At 45.0% G+C, this 20410-nt stretch overlaps 1 protein-coding gene across 2 annotated transcripts in view; it reads right to left on the bottom strand.

The window, feature by feature from the left end:
- cadm1a (cell adhesion molecule 1a) overlaps window positions 1-20410 on the bottom strand; it is a 449456-nt gene that overhangs the window by 69335 nt on the left and 359711 nt on the right. For both annotated transcript variants that reach the window (XM_038976850.1, XM_038976842.1), the window contains exon 2: window positions 9775-9921. In XM_038976850.1, coding sequence (XP_038832778.1) covers window positions 9775-9921 — 147 coding nt within the window. The remainder of the gene's footprint in view (window positions 1-9774; window positions 9922-20410) is intronic.

Here is a 20410-nt window from a genome sequence, read left to right as displayed (position 1 = left end):
TTGTGATGGCGATGGGGGATGGGGAAGGGGGTGAAGCTGATTGTTCTTGGTTCCAACTGCTTAGCCGTGCTCTTTTGCTTTTATTCCAAAAGCATGGGAAAAAGGGAAAAAGAGGAGGAGGAGAGCAAGAGAGGCTGTCAGTCAAACGCGAGGACTTATAAAAAAAATTATAAACGCAACATGCAAGAATTTCAAAGATTTTACTGAGTTACAGCTCATATAAGGACATCAGTCAAATAAATTCATTAGGTCATAATTGATGGCTTTCACATGACTGGGGATACAGATATGCATCTGTTGGTCACAGATACCTTCGAAAAAAGGTAGGGGCGTAGGTCAGAAAACCAGTCAGTGTCTGGCGTGACCACCATTTGCCTCATGCAGCGCAACACATCTCTTTTGCATAGAGTTGATCAGGCTGTTGATTGTGGCCTGTGGAATGTTGTCCCACTCCTCTTCAATGGCTGTGCGAAGTTGGTGAATATTGGCGGGAACTGGAACACACTGTCGTACACGTCGATCCAGAGCATTCCAAACATGCTCAATGGGTGACATGTCTGGTGGGTATGCAGGCCATGGAAGAACTGGGACATTGTCAGCTTCCAGGAATTGTGTACAGATTCTTGTGACATGGGGCCTTGCAATATCATCCTGAAACATGAGGTGGTGGTGGCGGATGAATGGCATGACAACGGGCCTCAGGATCTCGTCACGGTATCTCTGTGCATTCAAATTGCCAACGATAAAATGCAATTGTGTTCGTTGTCCATAGCTTATGCCTGCCCATAACATAACCCCCCCGCCACCATGGGGCACTCTGTTCACAACGTCAACATCAGCAAACCGCTAGCCCACACGACGCCATACACACTGTCTGCCATCTGCCCGGTATAGATAAACCGGGATTCATCCGTGAAGAGCACACTTCTACTGCAAGCAAGTGGCCATCGAAGGTGAGCATTTGCCCACTGAAGTCGGTTACGACGCCTAACTGCAGTCAGGTCAAGACACTGGTGAGGACGACGAGCACGCATATGAGATTCCCTGAGACGGTTTCTGACAGTTTGTGCAGAAATTCTTCGGTTGTGCAAACCCATAGTTTCATCAGCTGTCCGGGTGGCTGGTCTCAGAGGATCCTGTAGGTGGAAAATCCGGATGTGGAGGTCCTGGGCTGGCGTGGTTACACGTGGTCTGCAGTTGTGTCCGGTTGGACGTACTGCCAAATTCTCCAAAACGACTTTGGAGGAGGAATATGGTAGAGAACATTTAGCTCTCTGGCAACAGCTCTGGTGGATAGCAAGCATGCCAATTGCATGCTAAATTGTAGTCTCAACATCAACAGTGAAGAGGTGACTCCGGGAGGCTGGCCTTCTAGGCAGAGTTGCAAAGAAAAAGCCATCTCTCAGACTGGCCAATAAAAAGAAAAGATTAAGATGGGCAAAAGAACACAGACACTGGACAGAGGAACTCTGCCAAGAGGGCCAGCATCCCGGAGTCACCTCTTCACTGTTGATGTTGAGACTGGTGTTTTGGGGGTACTATTTAATGAAGCTGCCAGTTGAGGACTTGTGAGGCGTTTGTTTCTCAAACTAGACACTCTAATGTACTTGTCCTCTTGCTCAGTTGTGCACCGGGGCCTCCCACTCCTCTTTCTTTTCTGGTTAGAGACAGTTTGCGCTGTTCTGTGAAGGGAGTAGTACACAGCGTTGTACCAGATCTTCAGTTTCTTGGCAATGTCTTGCATGGAATAGCCAATCTTTTCTCAGAACAAGAATAGACTGATGAGTTTCAGAAGAAAGTTCTTTGTTTCTGGATATTTTGAGCCTGTAATCGAACCCACAAATGCTGATGCTCCAGATGCTCAACTAGTCTAAAGAAGGCCAGTTTTACTGCTTCTTTAATCAGAACAACAGTTTTCAGCTGTGCTAACATAATTGCAAAAGGGTTTTCTAATGATCAATTAGCCTTTTAAAATGATAAACTTGGATTAGCTAACACAACGTGCCACTGGAACACAGGAGTGATGGTTGCTGATAATGGGCCGCTGTACGCCTATGTAGATTTTCCAATCAAAATCATCCGTTTCCAGCTACAATAGTCATTTACAACATTAACCATGTCTACACTGTATTTCTGTCAATTTGATGTTATTTTAATGGACAAAAAATGTGCTTTTCTTTCAAAAACAAGGACATTTCTAAGTGACCCCAAACTTTTGAAAGGTAGTGTATATCAACAACACAGATGTGGCTTTGGCCAAAAAAACTGAGAGAATTGGAGGTGGTGAGAAACTGAACACTGATACATTTTTGGACGGTACAACAGTGTTAGGACTTGACAACACAAAAGCTCTGTGTTCAACAGGGAACATAGCCTTTCACTAGCGCAGTGGTGTTGTTCCTGGACACAAGCGTCGCCATGTTGTGAGGGTTCAGTGGCCCGCCATGTCCCCATTACGGCACAACAACGGCGCCCGCCCGCGACATCCAGCTCACCACGGGGGAGCCCGGGAATGGACACGCAACGTGTCCCCACTAGCTCCTGCCGCAGCAGTGCTGTCCAATGGGGTGAGTTCAAGGAAAACAAAGGCACTAGAAGTGGAAAGCAATTCCACTAAAGAAAACTAACTGAAAAAGAAAGTATTTCGATGTTGATTCGTTCTTTCATTTCCTTTAGTTTGGCAGAGGGTTTCTCAGATAATGTACTTCTTGGAAAGTACAAACACAGGGGCAGACAGAAGTGGGCAAGAAAAGGCAATGACAACACAGTAAAAACAAGTGTGGAGAGACACTGGTGAGGCAACAAACACTTGATCAAAACAATATGTGGGAATATGAATCATAGTGGCAAGGAACAGGGAGACACCAGACACAAAGAAGAACAAGGACAAGGAAACAATGGGAAATAGCCCAGTCACACAGCAGGGTTGGAAACCGCAGTACATTTCAGACGGAATAATAGATATGGGCGGTAAAGAAAAGGCAAGCAGGACGCTTCGCAAACAAATGAATTCCAGTAATGTCAAAGCATGCCTGGCGAGGTATTTCTGAGGTATTTCTCCCGATCCCCTTCTTCTTTGGGTTCAGAGGTGCTACAACATGGAGGATGACCCCTCTCCCTTTCTTCTCTTTTTCCACCCCTTTCTCCCTCATCATGAGTTCGGGCTGAGGAGAGACGGAGCAATTCTGCAATTAATTAGCATTGAAGCATGCCTGCAGCGAGGATTTTGGTAACAATAATGAAAACAAAGTCTTTGGATTAAGTGGAGGGGGGGGTTGTCGCTGTGGAAGTCTCAAAACACAGCAGTAGACTATTCCTGCTGATTCAAACTTGAATCCAGTAGCTATAGGAGTTTCAAAACTAGCACATTTATTTTATGTAACACCCACACAAGGCAGAGACTTGGAGGAACGTTTGTACTGTATACATTTTATTTTAGGGAATGTATATGTATAATATCTATGGTGGTCTTGAATTAGATTGTGAAAACCAAAGTCAATGTTCTTCATGCAGCCTCTCTACAACCAAACAAACAGCCTCTCTATGAAAATGAATAAACAGCTTTCTTCAAAATAAAACTGACTCACAGTTCACATTGCAAGAGTATTCAAAAAACATAATTGGTTTTGGAGGGTATTGCATCACTCAACTCGGCTCTTTTGTTATTTACCTCGTATCAGAAGGCCCCAAGCCATCTCATGAATAAAGTGATCCTACTTAGGTATGAAATAATAAAACAGAGGACTTTCTGTCCAAGATTTCAAATTCATTTGCCTGGGTCAGATCAACGCGGACAATGCCATTTAAAAAAAAAAAAGACACTCATTTCCATTCGCGAGGGGTGGACAGTCGCCTAAAGTGGTGTTGAATATACATTGCTTATTTTCGTGTTATCACAAATAGCCAAAGGTCCGTTCGGCACCGTCGAGGAAACGGATGATGGAGCTCAAAAGGCTGCACAAACACACCAAATCCATTGAGTCCTGTCAATCTCTGCATTGAAATGAAGCTGACTGTAAACACAAAAGGGGGAAAAATAAACTCCAATTCATAGCAGAGCAAAAAATATATATAAAGATGAGATAAACTCAACTTTGATGGCTGCAATGGGTTATTCCTTTCTTCTATCTTTCTCTCTTTTCTCCCTCTCTCTCTCATTGTATATGATTTGCGTCGTTTCGCCCTGGTTTCATCGAGGAGGGCTGGCTCCAGCTTTGAGGAGTGCTGACTCCAGCTTCTTGGAGACAAGCTTCTGGGTTCTTCCTAAGTGGCGGCAATCAATTCTGATTAGTGGACCCGGCTACTTTTTGAGAGGAGCCCATTAAAGTTTTATTAAGGAGCGAGAGAGGGTGAAGGTAGGTGGGGGAGGGTAATTTGGCTCCTCTGACAGACCCCCACCACACACATATGCAGACACGATACACTCGCACACACACACTTCAAGCGTTGTAGAAAAAGGAATCTTGGCGCCCAACCTTCCTCTTCTCCCATGGCCCTTTAGCTGATTCCATGCGGTTTTCTCACCTTTGAACGGCGCCTGAGAGAGACACCTTTAAATGATAAAGCGAGGGGCGGAAAGATCAGAGAGGGTGAACTTTTGGCTTGGCTGCTGCCGTCCCCTTAATGGCCGGGTCAGTGCCTTGAAAAACCAGAGGAGATGGAGGTGAGGTCTTCATTAAGAGATTGGGAGCTGTAGTGGTCAAGGTAAGGTAAAGGTGTCCTTTGGTAATGCAGAGGCTGCTTTCAGACAGGTACCATCCGGGGCCCAGGGGACTCTGGCCTTTAAAAGTATGGCTGTCCACCCACTGTACAGGTATCAAGTGTCTGCCTCTTCACTGTGAATGCCAGTCCAAAAGCGTGTGTGTGTCTCTTAACTCGCTAAGTGTGCCTACAGTATATCATTGTGTGTGTGTGTGTGTGTTTGTGTGTGCTCACTTTGTGTGCAGAGGGCTAAGCCTGGGAGGAGGTGAGGCCCCCTCACCACACAGGGCTATGACCGCTCCCTTGAAGTGGGGTCACAGGATGTCAATGTCAAAGCTCTCTCCTCTCTTTCTCTCTCTCCTTTTTTCCCCCAATATGGATTTTAGTTGGAGGGGCCCAATATGATATTCCAGGGGAGGCTGGTAGCAGAGCCAAGCTATAATTAAACAGTGCAGCTGCAGTGAAATGCCAGAGTGTTCTTGGGAAAAGATCACAAGAGATCAAGGCGCCCCGTCAAAAGATGAGATGCCCTTGACAGCCAGCTGTGGGCTTGGTATTTGGTGCCCCAGCGAAACAGAAAAACACGAGGCGCGATTTATGCATGCGATGGGGGTCTTGAGGACATGGCTGAGTGGCTGTGTAGGTGTGTGAGGAAGAGTTTGTGTTGGTGCAAAGGGAAGGAGGGACACAACATTGGATGCGTCAGAGATAGATGGGAGACCTTCCGAGGACGTGGCTGTTTCTCTGTGTGTGTGTGTGTGTGTGTGTGTGTGTGTGTGAGTGTGTGTACACTCATGCCTGAAGTCTCTGAAGTAGACAGGACTTGGGAACTTGTTGCAAAAGTGCGCGTACATTAGGGCTATACAGTATGTTTGTGTGTGTGGGTGTATATCCAACCTCTTTAAATGAATGTGTGTGCGAGTGGAGAGTACTACACTGAACAAAAAAATAAAACGCAACATGCAAACATTTCAAACATTTGACTGAGTTACAGTTAATATAAGGAAATCAGTCAATTGAAATCAATTCATTAGGCCCTTATCTATGGATTTCAAATGACTGGGAAAACAGATATCCATCTGTTGGTCACAGATACCTTAAAAAAAGGTCCCACGTGAAGAAGCCAGATGTGGAGATCCTGGGCTGGCGTGGTTACACATGGTCTGCGGTTGTGAGGCTGGTTGGACGTATTGACAAATTCTCTAAAACAACGTTGGAGGCGGCTTATGGTAGAGAAATGAACATTCAATTATGTGGCAACAGCTCTGGTGGTGCTGTTGCCAGATAATGTGCACAAAATTTGATTGAAATATGCTTTTTGTGCATATGGAACATTTCCGGGATCTTTTATTTCAGCTCATGAAACATGGGACCAACACTTTACATGTTCCGTGTATATTTTTGTTCAGTATAATAACATCTGTAGCAAATTTTAGGAAAACTCTACTGAAGTACTAGTACACACGGTTCAAAAACTCTCGACCACTGGTACACTCCATTCTGGGTTGGCTACATGGTCTTTTCCCCGCCCTCCGTTCGTCAAATCTGATCACAACTCTAATCTACTCCTCCTTTCCTATAGGCAGAAACTCAAACAGGAAGTACCCGTGCTAAGGTCAATTCAACACTGGTCTGACCATTCGGAATCCATGCTTCAAGATTGTTTTGATCACCTGGACCGAGATATGTTCCGGGTTGCCTCTGAGAATAACATTGACGTATACACTGACAAGGTGACTGAGTTCATCAGGAAGTGTATAGGGGATGTTGTTCCCACTGACAATTAAAACCTACCCAAACAAAAAAAACGTGGCTAGATCGCAGCATTCGCGCAAAACTGAAAGCCCGAACCACCGCATTTAACCATGACAAAGTGACTGGGAATATGGTCCAATACAAAAGGTGCAGTTATGCCCTCCATAAGGCAATCAAACAGCAAAACATCAGTACAGAGACAAAGTGGAGTCGCAATTCAACGGCTCAGACACGGACAGTTGAAGTCGGAGATTTACATACACTTAGGTTAGAGTCATTAAAACTAGTTTTTCAACCACTCCACACATTTCTTGTTAACAAACTATAGTTTTGGTTAGGACATCTACTTTGTGCTTGACAAGTAATTTTTCCAACAATTGTTTACAGACAGATTATTTCACTTATAATTCACTGTACCACAATTCCAGTGGGTCAGAAGTGTACATACACTAAGTTGACTGTGCCTTTAAACAGCAACCCGAAACGTTTGACCCACGTTAAACAATTTAAAGGCAATGCTACTAAATACTAATTGAGTATATGTAAACTTCTGACGCACTGGGAATGTGATGAAAGAAATAAAAGCTGAAATAAATCATTCTCTCTACTATTATTCTGAAGTTTCACATTCTTAAAATAAAGTGGTGATACTAACTGACCTAAGACAGGGAATTTTTACTAGGATTGAATGTCAGGAATTGTGAAAAACTGAGTTTAAATGTATTTGGCAAGGTGTATGTAAACTTCCGACTTCAACTGTATGTGGCAGGAACTCCTGACAATCAAAGGGAAAACCAGCCACGTCGCGGACACTGACGTCTTGCTCACGGACAAGCAAAACACCTTCTTCACCTGCTTTGAGGATAACATAGTGCCATCGACGTGGCCTACTCCCGAGGATTGTGGGCTCTCGTTCTCCGTGGCCGACGTGAGTAAGACATTTAAGCGTGTTAACCCTCGCAAGGCTGCTGGCCCAGAAGGCATCCCTAGCCGCGTTCTCAGAGCATGTGCAGACCAGCTGGCTGGAGTGTTTACGGACATATTAAATCTCTCCCTATCCCAGTCTGCTGTCCCCACTTGATTCAAGATGTCCACCATTGTTCCTGTACCCAAGCAAAGGTAGCTGAACTAAATGACTATCGCCCTGTAGCACTCACTTCTGTCATCATGAAGTGCTTTGAGAGGCTGGTTCAGGATCATATCACCTGCACCTTACCTGACACCCTAGACCAACTCTAATTTGCATAACGCCCCAATATATCCACAGACAATGCAATCGCCTTTGCCCTATCCGATTGCAATTGCCCTATCCCATCTGGACAAGACGAATACCTATGTAAGAATGCTGTTCATGGACTACAGCTCAGCCTTCAACACCATAGTACCCTCCAAGCTCATTAAGTTCGGGGCCCTGGGTCTGAACCCCGCCCTGTGCAACTGGATCCTGGACTTCCTGACGGGCCGCCCCCAGGTGGACCTCCACTATACTGATCCTCCTCCTGTTCACCCATGACTGCGTGGCCACGCACGCCTCCAACTCAATCATCAAGTTTGTAGACGACACAGCAGTAGTAGGCCTGATTACCAAGAATGACGAGACAGCCTACAGGGAGGAGGTGAGGGCCCTGGCGGAGTGGTGCCAGGAAAATAACATCTCCCTCAACGTCAACAAAACAAAGGACCTAATCGTGGACTTCAGGAAACAGAAGAGGGAGCACACCCCCATCCACATCGACGGGACCGCAGTGGAGAAGGTCAAAAGCTTCAAGTTCCTTGGCGTACACATCACTGACAATTTTAAATGGTCCACCCACACAGACAGTGTGGTGAAGATGGCACAACAGCGCCTTTTCAACCTCAGGAGGCTGAAGAAATTTGGCGTGGCCCCTAAGACCCTCACAAACTTTTACAGATGCACAACTGAGAGCATCTTGTCTGGCTGTATCACCGCCTGGTACAGAAACTTCACAGCCTGCAACTGTATGGCTCTCTAGAGAGTGGTGCGGTCTGCCCAACGCATCACCGGGGGCACACTGCCTGCCCTCCAGGACAGCTACAGCACCCGATGTCACAGGAAGGCAAAAAAGATCATCAAGGATATCCACCCAAGCCACGGCCTGTTCACCCTGCTATCATCCAGAAGGCGAGGTTAGTACAGGTGCATCAAAGCTTGGACCGAGAGACTGAAAAACAGCTTCTATCTCAAGGCCATCAGACTGCCATCACTAGCTGGCTACCACACAGTTACTCAACCGTGCAACTTAGAGGCTGCTGCCCTATGTACTGTACATAGACATGGAATCACTAGTCACTTTAATAATGGAACACTGGTCACCTTAATAATGTTTACATACAGTTTTTTTCATTTCATATGTATATACTGTATTCTACTGTATTCTAGTCAATGTCACACCGACAATGCTCGTCCTAATATCTATATTTCTTAATTCCATTTTTTTACTTAGAGGTCTGTGTGTATTGTTGTGAATTGTTAGATACTACTGCACTGTTGGAGCAAGGAACACAAGCATTTCGCTACAGTCGCAATAACATCTGCTAAATATGTGACCAATACATTTTTTATCTGATTTGATTTGATTTTGAAGTGGACCGAAAGATTATTGTAGACTTGATGACAGTATGTGTATGTGTGTCAATGTAGAACTACACTGAGTATACCAAACATTAGGAACACCTTCCTAATTTTGATTTGCACCGCACACTTTTGCCATCAGAACAGACTCAATTCGTTTGGGCATGGACGGGCCAGGTGTCCATGCCCAGACGGGTCAGCATTCCACAGAGAGATGCTGGCCCATGTTGACTCCAATGCTTCCCTCAGTTGTGTTAAGTTGGATGGATGTCTTTTGTGTGGTGGACCATTCTTGATACACACAGGAAACTGTTGAGCGGAAAAACCCAGCAGCGTTGCAGATCTTGACACAAACCGGTGCGCCTGGCACCTACTACCATACCCCATTCAAAGGCACCTAAATATTTTGTCTTGCTAATTCACCCTCTGAATGGCACACATACGCAATCCATGTCTCAATTGTCTCAAAGCTTGTAAAAATCCCTATTTAACCTGTCTCCTCCACTTCATCTACACTGATTGAAGTTTTTTTAACAAGGGACATCAAAAAGGGATCATAGCTTTCACCTGGTCAGTCATGCCATGGAAAGAGCAGGTGTTCTTAATGTTTTGTACACTCAGTGTAACAGGCCTATCTATTTCCAAGGTGTGTGTGTGTATGCTTGTCTCTGTGTGTGTGTGTGTGGGTGAATGTATGCCTGTCTGTGTGTATGTGTGGTACTCACGTCGGACGTCTCTGAAATAGATTGTCTGTCTGTTGGGGTTGAGGAGCTGGATGACCGAGTCGTCGTTGTTCTTCACCCGGCAGCTGATGACGGCCACGTCTCCCTCCACCACCGCCACATTGTCCGTCACCAGGTTCTGACTCTGGACTGCAGGGCACAGACAGAGACAAACACTCATCATTACAACTGGCAGGCTGTGTGCAGTATAGTTTTTCAAACCAACGAGCCAAGCCAAGCCAAACCAAGCCACGAAAAACCAAGCTGTACTTAACCTGGTTAGACATCCACCATAGTTGCTGGAACTGTGCTAAAAAGGTGTGAAAATATCATATCTGAGTGAGCACAATTTGGTTTGTATGGAATGAATTCAAGTATTACTACCTTTTGATATTATTCCCCTACTTGTTGGAGATCAACACCAACATGTTATGTATACCCACTTAAATCAAAATAAGCCCTAAAGTGCTCTCTAAAACGCCAAAGCAACCGCAAAGAAGAGTGGGGAGAAACCCCAGCAGAGTTAGGTGACAAATTATGTACTTGCTTCTTCAAGTCAGCGTGTATTAGGGATTAACACGGGTAACCACTGGAAGCATCACTACAGATGCAGGTTTGGCACAGCTGGCCGCGACCGTGTGTGTGTGTGTGGGGGGGGGGGGGTGGCAGGACAGGACCGAGTTTGGGAAACCCTGACCTATATGATAATTTCAGGCACCATTTTGATTTGGACAGCATCATCACGATGCTTTGAGACAAGCATGGGGAATCTCCATTTGAATATTTGGTAACAATTTGGCTGGGGAAATGTTAGATAAGTTGAGGTGAGTGCTAATGATTATCTTTATTCTAGTTTGCTCATGTACAGTGCCTCAAAATGATTCAGACCATTTGACTTTTTCAACATTTTGTTATGTTACAGCCTTATTCTAAAATGGATAAAACATATATTTTTTTAAATGGTCAGCAATCTACACACAATACCCCATAATGACAAAGCGAAAACACGTTTTTGCAACATCGTGCAAATTTATACAAAATAAAAACAAAAATACCTTATTAAAAATACCATATTCAAACCCTTTGCTATGAGACTCGAAATTGAGCTCAGGTGCATCCTGTTTCAATTGATCATCCTTGAGATGTTTCTACAACTTGATTGGAGTCCACCTGTGGTAAATTCAATTGATTGGAAATTATTTGGAAAGGCACACACCTGTCTATATAAAGTTCCACAGTTGACAGTGCATGTCAGAGCAAAAACCAAGTCATGAGGTCAAACCAAATTGTCCGCAGAGCGCCGAGACAGGATTGTGTTGAGGTACAGATCTGTGGAAGGGCACCAACAAATGTCTGCAGCATTGAAAGTCCCCAACAAATGTCTGCAGCATTGAAGGTCCCCAAGAACACTGTGGCTTCCAGCTTTCATAAATGGAAGAAGTTTGGAACAATCAAGACTCTTCCTAATGCTGGCCACCGGGCAAAACTGAGCAATCGGGGGAGAAGGGCATTGGTCAGGGAGGTGACCAAGAACCCGATGGTCAGTCTGACAGAGCTCTAGAGTTCCTCTTTGGAGATGGGAGAACCTTCTAGAAGGACAACCATCTCTACAGTACCCCACCAATCAGGCCTTTATGGTAGAGTGGCCACTCCTCAGTAAAAGGCACAACACAGCCTGCTTGGAATTTGCCAAACTGCACCAAAAGACTTTCAGAAAAGAGATTCTCTGGTCTGATGAAACCTAGATTGAACTCTTTGGCCTGAATGCCAAGCGTCACTTCTAGAGGAAACCTGGCACCTCTATGGTGAAGCATGGTGGTGGCAGTATCATGCTGAGGGGATGTTTTTCAGTGGCAGGGGCTTGGAGACTAGTCAGGATCGAGGGAAAGATGAATGAGTCAGGATCGAGGGAAAGATGAACGGAGCAAAGTACTGAGATCCTTGATGAAACCTGCTCCAGAGCTTTCAGGACCTCAGACTGGGCGACGGGTTCACCTTCCAACAGGACAACCACCCTAAGCACACAGCCAAGACAATGAAGGAGTGGCTTTGGGACAAGTCTCTGAATTTGCTTGAGCAGCCCAGCCAGAGCCCGGACTTGAACCCGATCAAACATCTCTGGAGAGACCTGAAAATAGCAGTGCAGCAACTCTCCCCATCCAACCTGACAGAGCTTGAGAGGATCTGCAGAGAAGAATGGGAGAAACTCCCCAAATGCAGGTGTGCCAAGCTTGTAGCGTCATACCCAAGAAGACTTGAGGCTGTAATCGCTGCCAAAGGTGCTTTAACAAAGTACTGAGTAAAGGGTCTGAATACTTAAGTAAATGTGATATTTCCGTTTTTTGATTTGAATAAATTAACAAACATTTCTAAAATCCTGTCTTTGCTTTGTCATTATGGGGTATTGTGCCTAGATTAATGAGGGAAAAAACTATTTAATACATTTCAGAATAAGGCTGTAACGTAACAAAATGTGGAAAACGTCAAGGGGTCTGAATACTTTTCCGAGGGCACTGTGTTAGCTGATAAAAAACATTCTGGTCAGAAACATTTAGCATACACTTGATTTAAGCTACAATTTTGCATTATTGATCTATTGACTCACATAGCAGCCTTTAATAAGCTATTTTCCGATCGTCAGTCCCACTGAAACCCAACATCCTGACTCACATGAAAATTCCTAATTTTATTCTGTAATCCATAGGTAGCATTATCAAAGCACGTCTCGCGTATGCATGTCAAAATACCGCTATAACATTTCCCCCACTTTTCTGCATTGTTTCATATTGCTGCCCATTGAGAGCTTCGGTATTGAATTTGTGATCAACAAACGGTATGAGGGTAGATATGGATATTTTTTATTTATTTTTTTAACAGAGTTGGTCCCCGTTAAGACACCTTGCTATTTAAACAATTTCCTCTCTTTATCGCCGTTATTCATGAGCTGATCTGCTATCTGCATAATCATCAACTACATTTTGCCAAATAGGAGATATTCATTGGAAGTTATCTAGCAAGCTTAGCAACTTTGGTCATTTTACTTTTGTTTGAGTGCCGTTACAAAGTTTTTATGATTCGACAACGCTATGGCCTGCACTCTGTGCGTCCTGAGCACGCTCTGTATCGAGATGGCCTACTGCTGAAATGCACTGAATTAATTGAGGAACATGATAACGCTCTGAACTTATCAACGGCCTGTTTCACAATTCACAACAATGTAATTGGCGATGAAAGTTACGCTATCACTACAAAATATCATTTTCACTTGCTGTGAAATCTTTACATACCGGTGCAGCCAAGACGGCAATGTGGCAATCTTATTTTGGGAGAACCCTGAGTGACCATATCTTGGTTTTAAATGGGCACTTCCAATTTTTGCAGTATTTCCTGGATATCTGGGGATAAATCTGAATCATTCCTGTATTGAAACTTGGTAGTTTCAGGACTCCCTAGTGTGTGTGTGTGATGGCTCCTGATGGCTGACCTCGTGTGTGTGTGTGTGTGTGTGTGTGTGTGTGTGTGTGTGTGTGTGATCCCAGACCGTATCACAAGCCAATAGAAGACTTCATAAATCAACCGTGGACATGCACCTGAAAATCTCCCCGTAAATCTACTTCGAAACCAAAAACACGCACATGTACACACTTTAAATGGATTTGAGCTACTTCATTAAAGTCAAGAGAGCGAGAGAGAGTGTCTTTGATTTTCATCATCTCCAAGATTCATCTCTTGCCTCCTGCGTATCTCAAAAAAAAAAAGAAAAAAAGAAAAGACATTCAATATTTATTGTTCCCTCCCCTGGGAGCTAATAAGGGGAACCTGAATGACCTGCAACACATCAAATGCTAATTTACATGTCTTGTTGTCAGGGGAAGAAAGCAATCGCCAGGATAGACAAACAGGATTTAAATCAGCCTGTCAAACAACACCCTAAACAGCCCTGAGAATGAACCTCGCCAGAAAAAGGCACACTCCCCACTTGTAAGAAGCGAATTCAGCCTACCTTTCAATAAGGACCGCCATTATTGGAAATATGCTAATATGCTATGGTAACATGCTAGGGTAATATGATATGCTAATATCCTACACTGACACTGTTTCTTCAGGATAAAGGTTACCCTGCAGAAGGTTAAGCATGGAAGGTAACTAGTGCAGCGGATGTCGCCTTGGCAATGCTGCTAAATTTAGTATCCTACTACAGTGGGCTAGGAGTTCAAACCATGGGAGGTGTTCATTCGGTTATTTGTTCTTCCTCTGGTGAACAAACACTTGAACACGAGTCGTGAGGGGGAATAATTACGAGGGAACATGCTCATTAATGACAACATCAAACGTACACAGACGTCACCCAGAAAATGTCAACGTTATCGAGTCACTACCAACAGCTACAGTAGCATAATCTGGATTGCAAATGTACTTTTAAATCATAACTGTAAGTCTAATATATCACTGTGTTTATTTCATGAAAATAACTCAAAATATACACAAGTATGTGGAAACCACTTCAAATTCGTGGATTCAGCTATTTCAGCCACATCCTTATTTTTTAATTTTATTTAACTAGGCAAGTCAGTTAAAAATAAATTCTTATTTACAAAGACGGCCTACCCTGGCCAAATCCGAACGATGCTGGGCCAATTGTGCGCAGCCCTATGGGACTAACAATCACAGCCGCATGTGATACAGCCTGGAATTGAAACAGGGACTGCAGTGATGACTCTTGCACTGAGATGCAGTTCTTTAGACCGCTGCGCCACTCGGGAGCCCGCTGCTGACAGGTGCATAAATTAGAGCACACAGCCATGTGACAAACATTAGCAGTAGAATGGCCTTACTGAAGAGCACAGTTACTTTCAACGTGGCACCGTCAAAGGATGCCACCTTTCCAACAAGTGAAATTTCTGCCCTGCTAGAGATATCCCGGTCAACTGTAAGTGCTGCTATTGTGCCGCCGAGTGCTGAAGTGGGTAGCGTGTAAACATTTTATTTCCTCGGTTGCAACACTCACTAACGAGTTCCAAACTGCCTCTGGAAGCAACGTCAGCACAAGAACTGTTCGTCGGGCGCTCCATGAAATGGGTTTCATTGGCCGAGCAGCCGCACACAAGCCTAAGATCACCATACGCAATGCCAAGCGTCGGCTGGAGTGGTGTAAAGATGCCGCCATTGGACTTGGGAGCAGTGGAAACGCGTTCTCCGGAGTGATGAATCACGCTTCACCATCTGGCAGTCCAACGGACGAATCTGGGTTTGGCAGATGCCAGGAGAACGCTACCTGCCCCAATGCATAGTGCCAACTCTAAAGTATGGTGGAGGAGGAAAAATTGCTGGTTTTTGTGGTTTGGGTTAGGCCCCTTAGTTCCAGTGAAGGGAAATATTAACGCTATAGCATACAATGATATTCTAGACGATTCTGTGCTACCACTTTGTGGCGACAGTTTGGAGAAGGCCCTTTCCTGTTTCAGCATGACAATGCCCCTGTGCACGAAGCGAAGTCCATACAGAAATGGTTTATTGAGATCGGTGTGGAAGAACTTGACTGGCCTGCACAGAGCCCTGACCTCAACCCCATCAAACACCTTTGTGATGAATTTGAATGCCGACTGCGAGCCAGGCCTAATGGCCCATCATCAGTGCCCGACCTCACTAATGGTCTTGTGGCTGAATGAAAGCAAGTCCCCGCAGCAATGTTCCCACATCTAGTGGAAAGCCTTCCTGTTATAGCAACAAAGGAGGACCAACTCCATTTAAAATTCCAAGATTTTGGAATGAGATGTTCGAGTAGCAGGTGTCCACATACTTTTGGTCATGTAATGTATGTTTACTAATTTATTTCCCTGAGCCTCCTTTTGCCATTGAAAGGCTCAGTCTGATCGGGTGGGCGTGTTGATATACATTTTTATATACACAGCACTGATTGGTGGATAGGATCGTCTACATTCTAGAGCCCTCAAACTCAACTCTGGACCTCGAAGCCAGTTTCACTGCATTTTTTTATGGTTCCCCTCTAATCAGGGATCGTTTTAGACCTGTGACACCAGGTGTGTGCAATTACGAATTAGTTAGAACAGAAAACCAGCAGGCTATGGACCTCGTAGGGTAAGAGTTGAGTACCCCTGCTCTAAAGCCTACCCATAGAATAAGTAATGTAATAGGATCTCTATGAGCCTACCCTGCTTACCCCCTTCAAATTTGGAGGATACATATGCAAATAAAAGATGACTGGTTATTAGTCAGAATAATAAGATCAGCTTGTGATGTCATGATCTGGGCCAAAAACTCCCACCTGAACAGGCTAAAATTCCAGGTATTTTTTCTTTTTTTAACAGCTCTTACACAAAAAGTGCATTATCATAATTTGGTAATTAGACCAAATGAAATGAGTAGGTAAAATGATGAGAATATGTTTTAGCAGGTGTTTACCAAAAGAAGAGATGGCACTGCATGTGCAACACAAATAGTTCTGATAATACTGAATGTGTCACGTCAGAAACCGCATCCAAAAACGAGGACTCAGAAAACCATGTCAGAGTGGGACCATATCACATGGCTTCAGTGCCCAGACTATCAGATCAATCATTCTCAATACTAGTCTAGATCTGTACCTTGGCAAATCCTCTAACTATCCTTGTGTGCATCTACTGCCATACATGTTTGGAATAACAACAAAGGAATGCAGCAGAGAGAGATGGATAAATCACGGTAGCCTCGCCTACAGATGGGACCGAGCTACAGCTCAACATACATACATGTATAGATGTGCATGTGTTTGAGCAAGGAGGAGGAGACACCTTGGCAAATTCAATGGGAGAGACGTGTGTACATATTGGATGAGTCTTCAGCAAAAATCTATCTCTACTCACCAAGAGTTGGGGGAAAAGTCTCTCAACTCACCCTGCATGCACCTGGCCAGAAAGCAGAGGATAAACAAAAGCAAAGATATGGTCTAACAGCACCAGAATGGGCACAGGAACATGTGTATATTAGTTAGAGGATGGCTATTGTATCTATGCTTCAATGAATTGATTGAACAATAAAATAAATGAATTCTTTACTGACAGGAATCAAATTAATTATTCGCAAATGGAATCTTGTAAACGATGAACCAAACTAGCATGTGCAATATAACATTAGTTTCCCCCTTTAAAGGCTCTCTAAGCTTTGCTGTGCATTTGCTTTCTGTGCATGTGTCAACAATCAACAAGGCTTGCCGTCATGCAAGAAAGGATTCATATCGGTGCCATTTGCATAACTTGTTCAAACAGATCTGTGACATTATCTTTGTATGTAATTAGTGATGTTCAAAAGCGCTAGCACAGAGCATTGATCATTCTGGCCTAGATTAAACTTGTCAGATGAGGATGCTCTGTACGTTCAGCAGCACTAGCCTACACTGTGTGTGTGTGTGTGTGTGTGTGTGTGTGTGTGTGTGTGTGTGTGTGTGTGTGTGTGTGTGTGTGTGTGTGTGTGTGTGTGTGTGTGTGAGAGGAAGAAGAGACCCGAGTGTGTCTTTGCTAGTGTGTGATACATTTCCACGCTCGCCCTGACATGAGAGAGAGCACCAGCGGTTGGGAGAAGCCCACATGCGGTGCAAGTCACAGACAGCTGGCTGAAGGCTGCAGCACACCGCTGGATTGGAAAGGTCATTGGGCCCTCGTCATTGGTACTGTTCTCTCTGTAGAGGGGAGCGTAGAGGGTCCGGCAACCAGGGCTGGTACTAGCCCCCCCCAGTACACACTCTGCAAGTTCGATCAGAGAAATAGCACCGGTGTCAAATTAGCATTGACCATGGGAGTTGCGTACAGAAGTGGCTCTTGAGCTGGCTAGCTAGCATACAGCAGGCTATTGAACAGACGCAGTGAGGAGCTCTTACTGTGCCACGCCCTTTGTTGAACTGTACTCTGCTAATGCTAACTGCCAATAAGTAAGTAATGTTGCTAGAACGTTATTGGAATGTTAATGGAGTGCTTGTAGAGCTTTTTACCCTGTTAATATGCACAATGCTGGTGTCCTACCTTGAGATGAACACTGAACTAACAGAATTGATTGGGTGAAAAGCAAGGTTGCCACTGTATTGGTTACATCTAACCAGTTCTGTCAGATTAGTGTTGAAGGGTCTATTTTCCCAGCATTTAACTAGGCCTGTAGCTTGTGCTTACGCTTAGCTTATGTGTCATACCACATCTAAGGGGACATTTTAGAACAAACAAACAATGCTGTATTTTGACATGGTGAATTTGAGAGGTTAACTAGTCATTTCTCACTGAGAGTGTGCTTGACAGTCAATGTGTATCTAAGCACCCTAGATAATTTGATTCCCATCCGATGGCATTCTGTGTATGTGTCTGTCTCTCTCTCTCTCTCTGTCTGTGTGTGTGTGTGTGCATGCGTGCCTGCATGTGTTTGTGTGTCTGTGCGAGTTTGTTGGTGTTCCCGCAAAAACAAGAGGCTCTTTTTTTCCTCTCCCTGCGATTTTTCACAATCCAATTCTGCTGTGAACCAGATGAGTGGCAGTGGCCATTGACCCCTCCATCTGTGAGTGGGAGACCCTGTTCAACAGAAATGCACGGTGATGCAGCCCTGCCAAAATCCCTAACCAACCAGTCACCGTCTCATATTAACACATACTGCTTTGATGCAAAGAACCCTAGCCTGGTCCCAATCTGTTTGTGCCGTCTTGCAAACTCCTATGTTCAATGTCATGCTAAATCATAGTTGGCTGTACAGCACACACATATCTGGGACCAGGCTAAAATAACCCTGCTTCTACTCAATAAAAGCAAATGTTTTAAGTCTGATTTACACCGTTTAGAAATGTTCTGCTTTTAAGATGAAACATATCTCATTAAATGGAGTAAAGAGGACGTTATAGAAATATTTTATTGCACAGTAGTAAAATAAAAAGGTTTGCTAGTGATGATGCTGAATCATTCAACGACGTCAAGTGGCTTAATTTCCCTCAGAAACGTTAATGGTTTCTTAAATACCGAGGATGTTTTAGTATTTGAGATAGCTCGCTCCTTCAAAGGGAATGACTAAGAATGATTCCACATCATCTTTGACTTTTACTAAGTAATTTCACTAAGTGGCAATTGTTTGAATAAAACTAATTGTATCAAGAACAAACACTTATGGAACGCACTTGCAAACAACTCTTTACTACTTATCATGTTAACAGTGAACTGATGTCACCCAGAATCATGAAGCATATTCCAAAAGGGCCTAGCGCTTAAATTGTGATTACTCGCCCCGAAGAAGAGTTTGAAGAAGCTTTTGTAGTGGCTAATTATCAACGACGGCATGCCGTTTGTACATGCAGATTATGAGACCGTGTTTATAAACTGACCTCCTACGCCTCCATGCTTTGGAGGAGAAAACACCCGGGGAAATCCCTCAAAGGCTATTCTGTAATGGTCTTCCCTCTCTCCCTCCTTTCCTCATCACCATCCTCCTCTCCACTCAGAGAGGAGATAGTGGGGAGACATTTGCATTCCAATAAAAAGAGGGAGAAGAGAAGTAAACAAGGAGGAGGAAGCCTGGCCTGTGTGGTGCTAATGACCAGGAAAATAGAGCTCACGTGGGAGCTGTCCGTGGATGGATGGAGAGAAGTGGTGCAGAAAAGCATCTGAATCACGGCAGGGATAGGAGGATGTGTGTGTGTCTGTGGGTGTGTATGGGGGAGGGATGGGAGGATGTGTGTGTGTCTGTGGGTGTGTATGGGGGAGGGAGGGGAGGATGTGTGTGTGTCTGTGGGTGTGTATGGGGGAGGGATGGGAGGATGTGTGTGTGTCTGTGGGTGTGTATGGGGGAGGGATGGGAGAATGTGTGTGTGTCTGTGGGTGTGTATGGGGGAGGGATGGGAGGATGTGTGTGTGTCTGTGGGTGTGTATGGGGGAGGGATGGGAGGATGTGTGTGTGTCTGTGGGTGTGTATGGGGGAGGGATGGGAGGATGTGTGTGTGTCTGTGGGTGTGTGTGGGGGGAGGGATGGGAGGATGTGTGTGTGTCTGTGGGTGTGGATGGGGGAGGGATGGGAGAATGTGTGTGTGTCTGTGGGTGTGTATGGGGGAGGGATGGGAGGATGTGTGTGTGTCTGTGGGTGTGTATGGGGGAGGGATGGGAGGATGTGTGTGTGTCTGTGGGTGTGTATGGGGGAGGGATGGGAGGATGTGTGTGTGTCTGTGGGTGTGTATGGGGGAGGGATGGGAGGATGTGTGTGTGTCTGTGGGTGTGTATGGGGGAGGGATGGGAGGATGTGTGTGTGTCTGTGGGTGTGTATGGGGGAGGGATGGGAGGATGTGTGTGTGTCTGTGGGTGTGTATGGGGGAGGGATGGGAGGATGTGTGTGTGTCTGTGGGTGTGTATGGGGGAGGGATGGGAGGATGTGTGTGTGTCTGTGGGTGTGTATGGGGGAGGGATGGGAGGATGTGTGTGTGTCTGTGGGTGTGTATGGGGGAGGGATGGGAGGATGTGTGTGTGTCTGTGGGTGTGTGTGGGGGGAGGGATGGGAGGATGTGTGTGTGTCTGTGGGTGTGGATGGGGGAGGGATGGGGGAGGCATGGGAGGATGTGTGTGTGTCTGTGGGTGTGTATGGGGGAGGGATGGGAGGATGTGTGTGTGTCTGTGGGTGTGTATGGGGG

The sequence above is a fragment of the Salvelinus namaycush genome, chromosome 3 (assembly GCF_016432855.1).
Source record: "Salvelinus namaycush isolate Seneca chromosome 3, SaNama_1.0, whole genome shotgun sequence".
NCBI lineage: Eukaryota > Metazoa > Chordata > Actinopteri > Salmoniformes > Salmonidae > Salvelinus > Salvelinus namaycush.
Note: the sequence above shows the minus strand (reverse complement) of the source record. Positions and strands in the feature narration are given on the sequence as shown.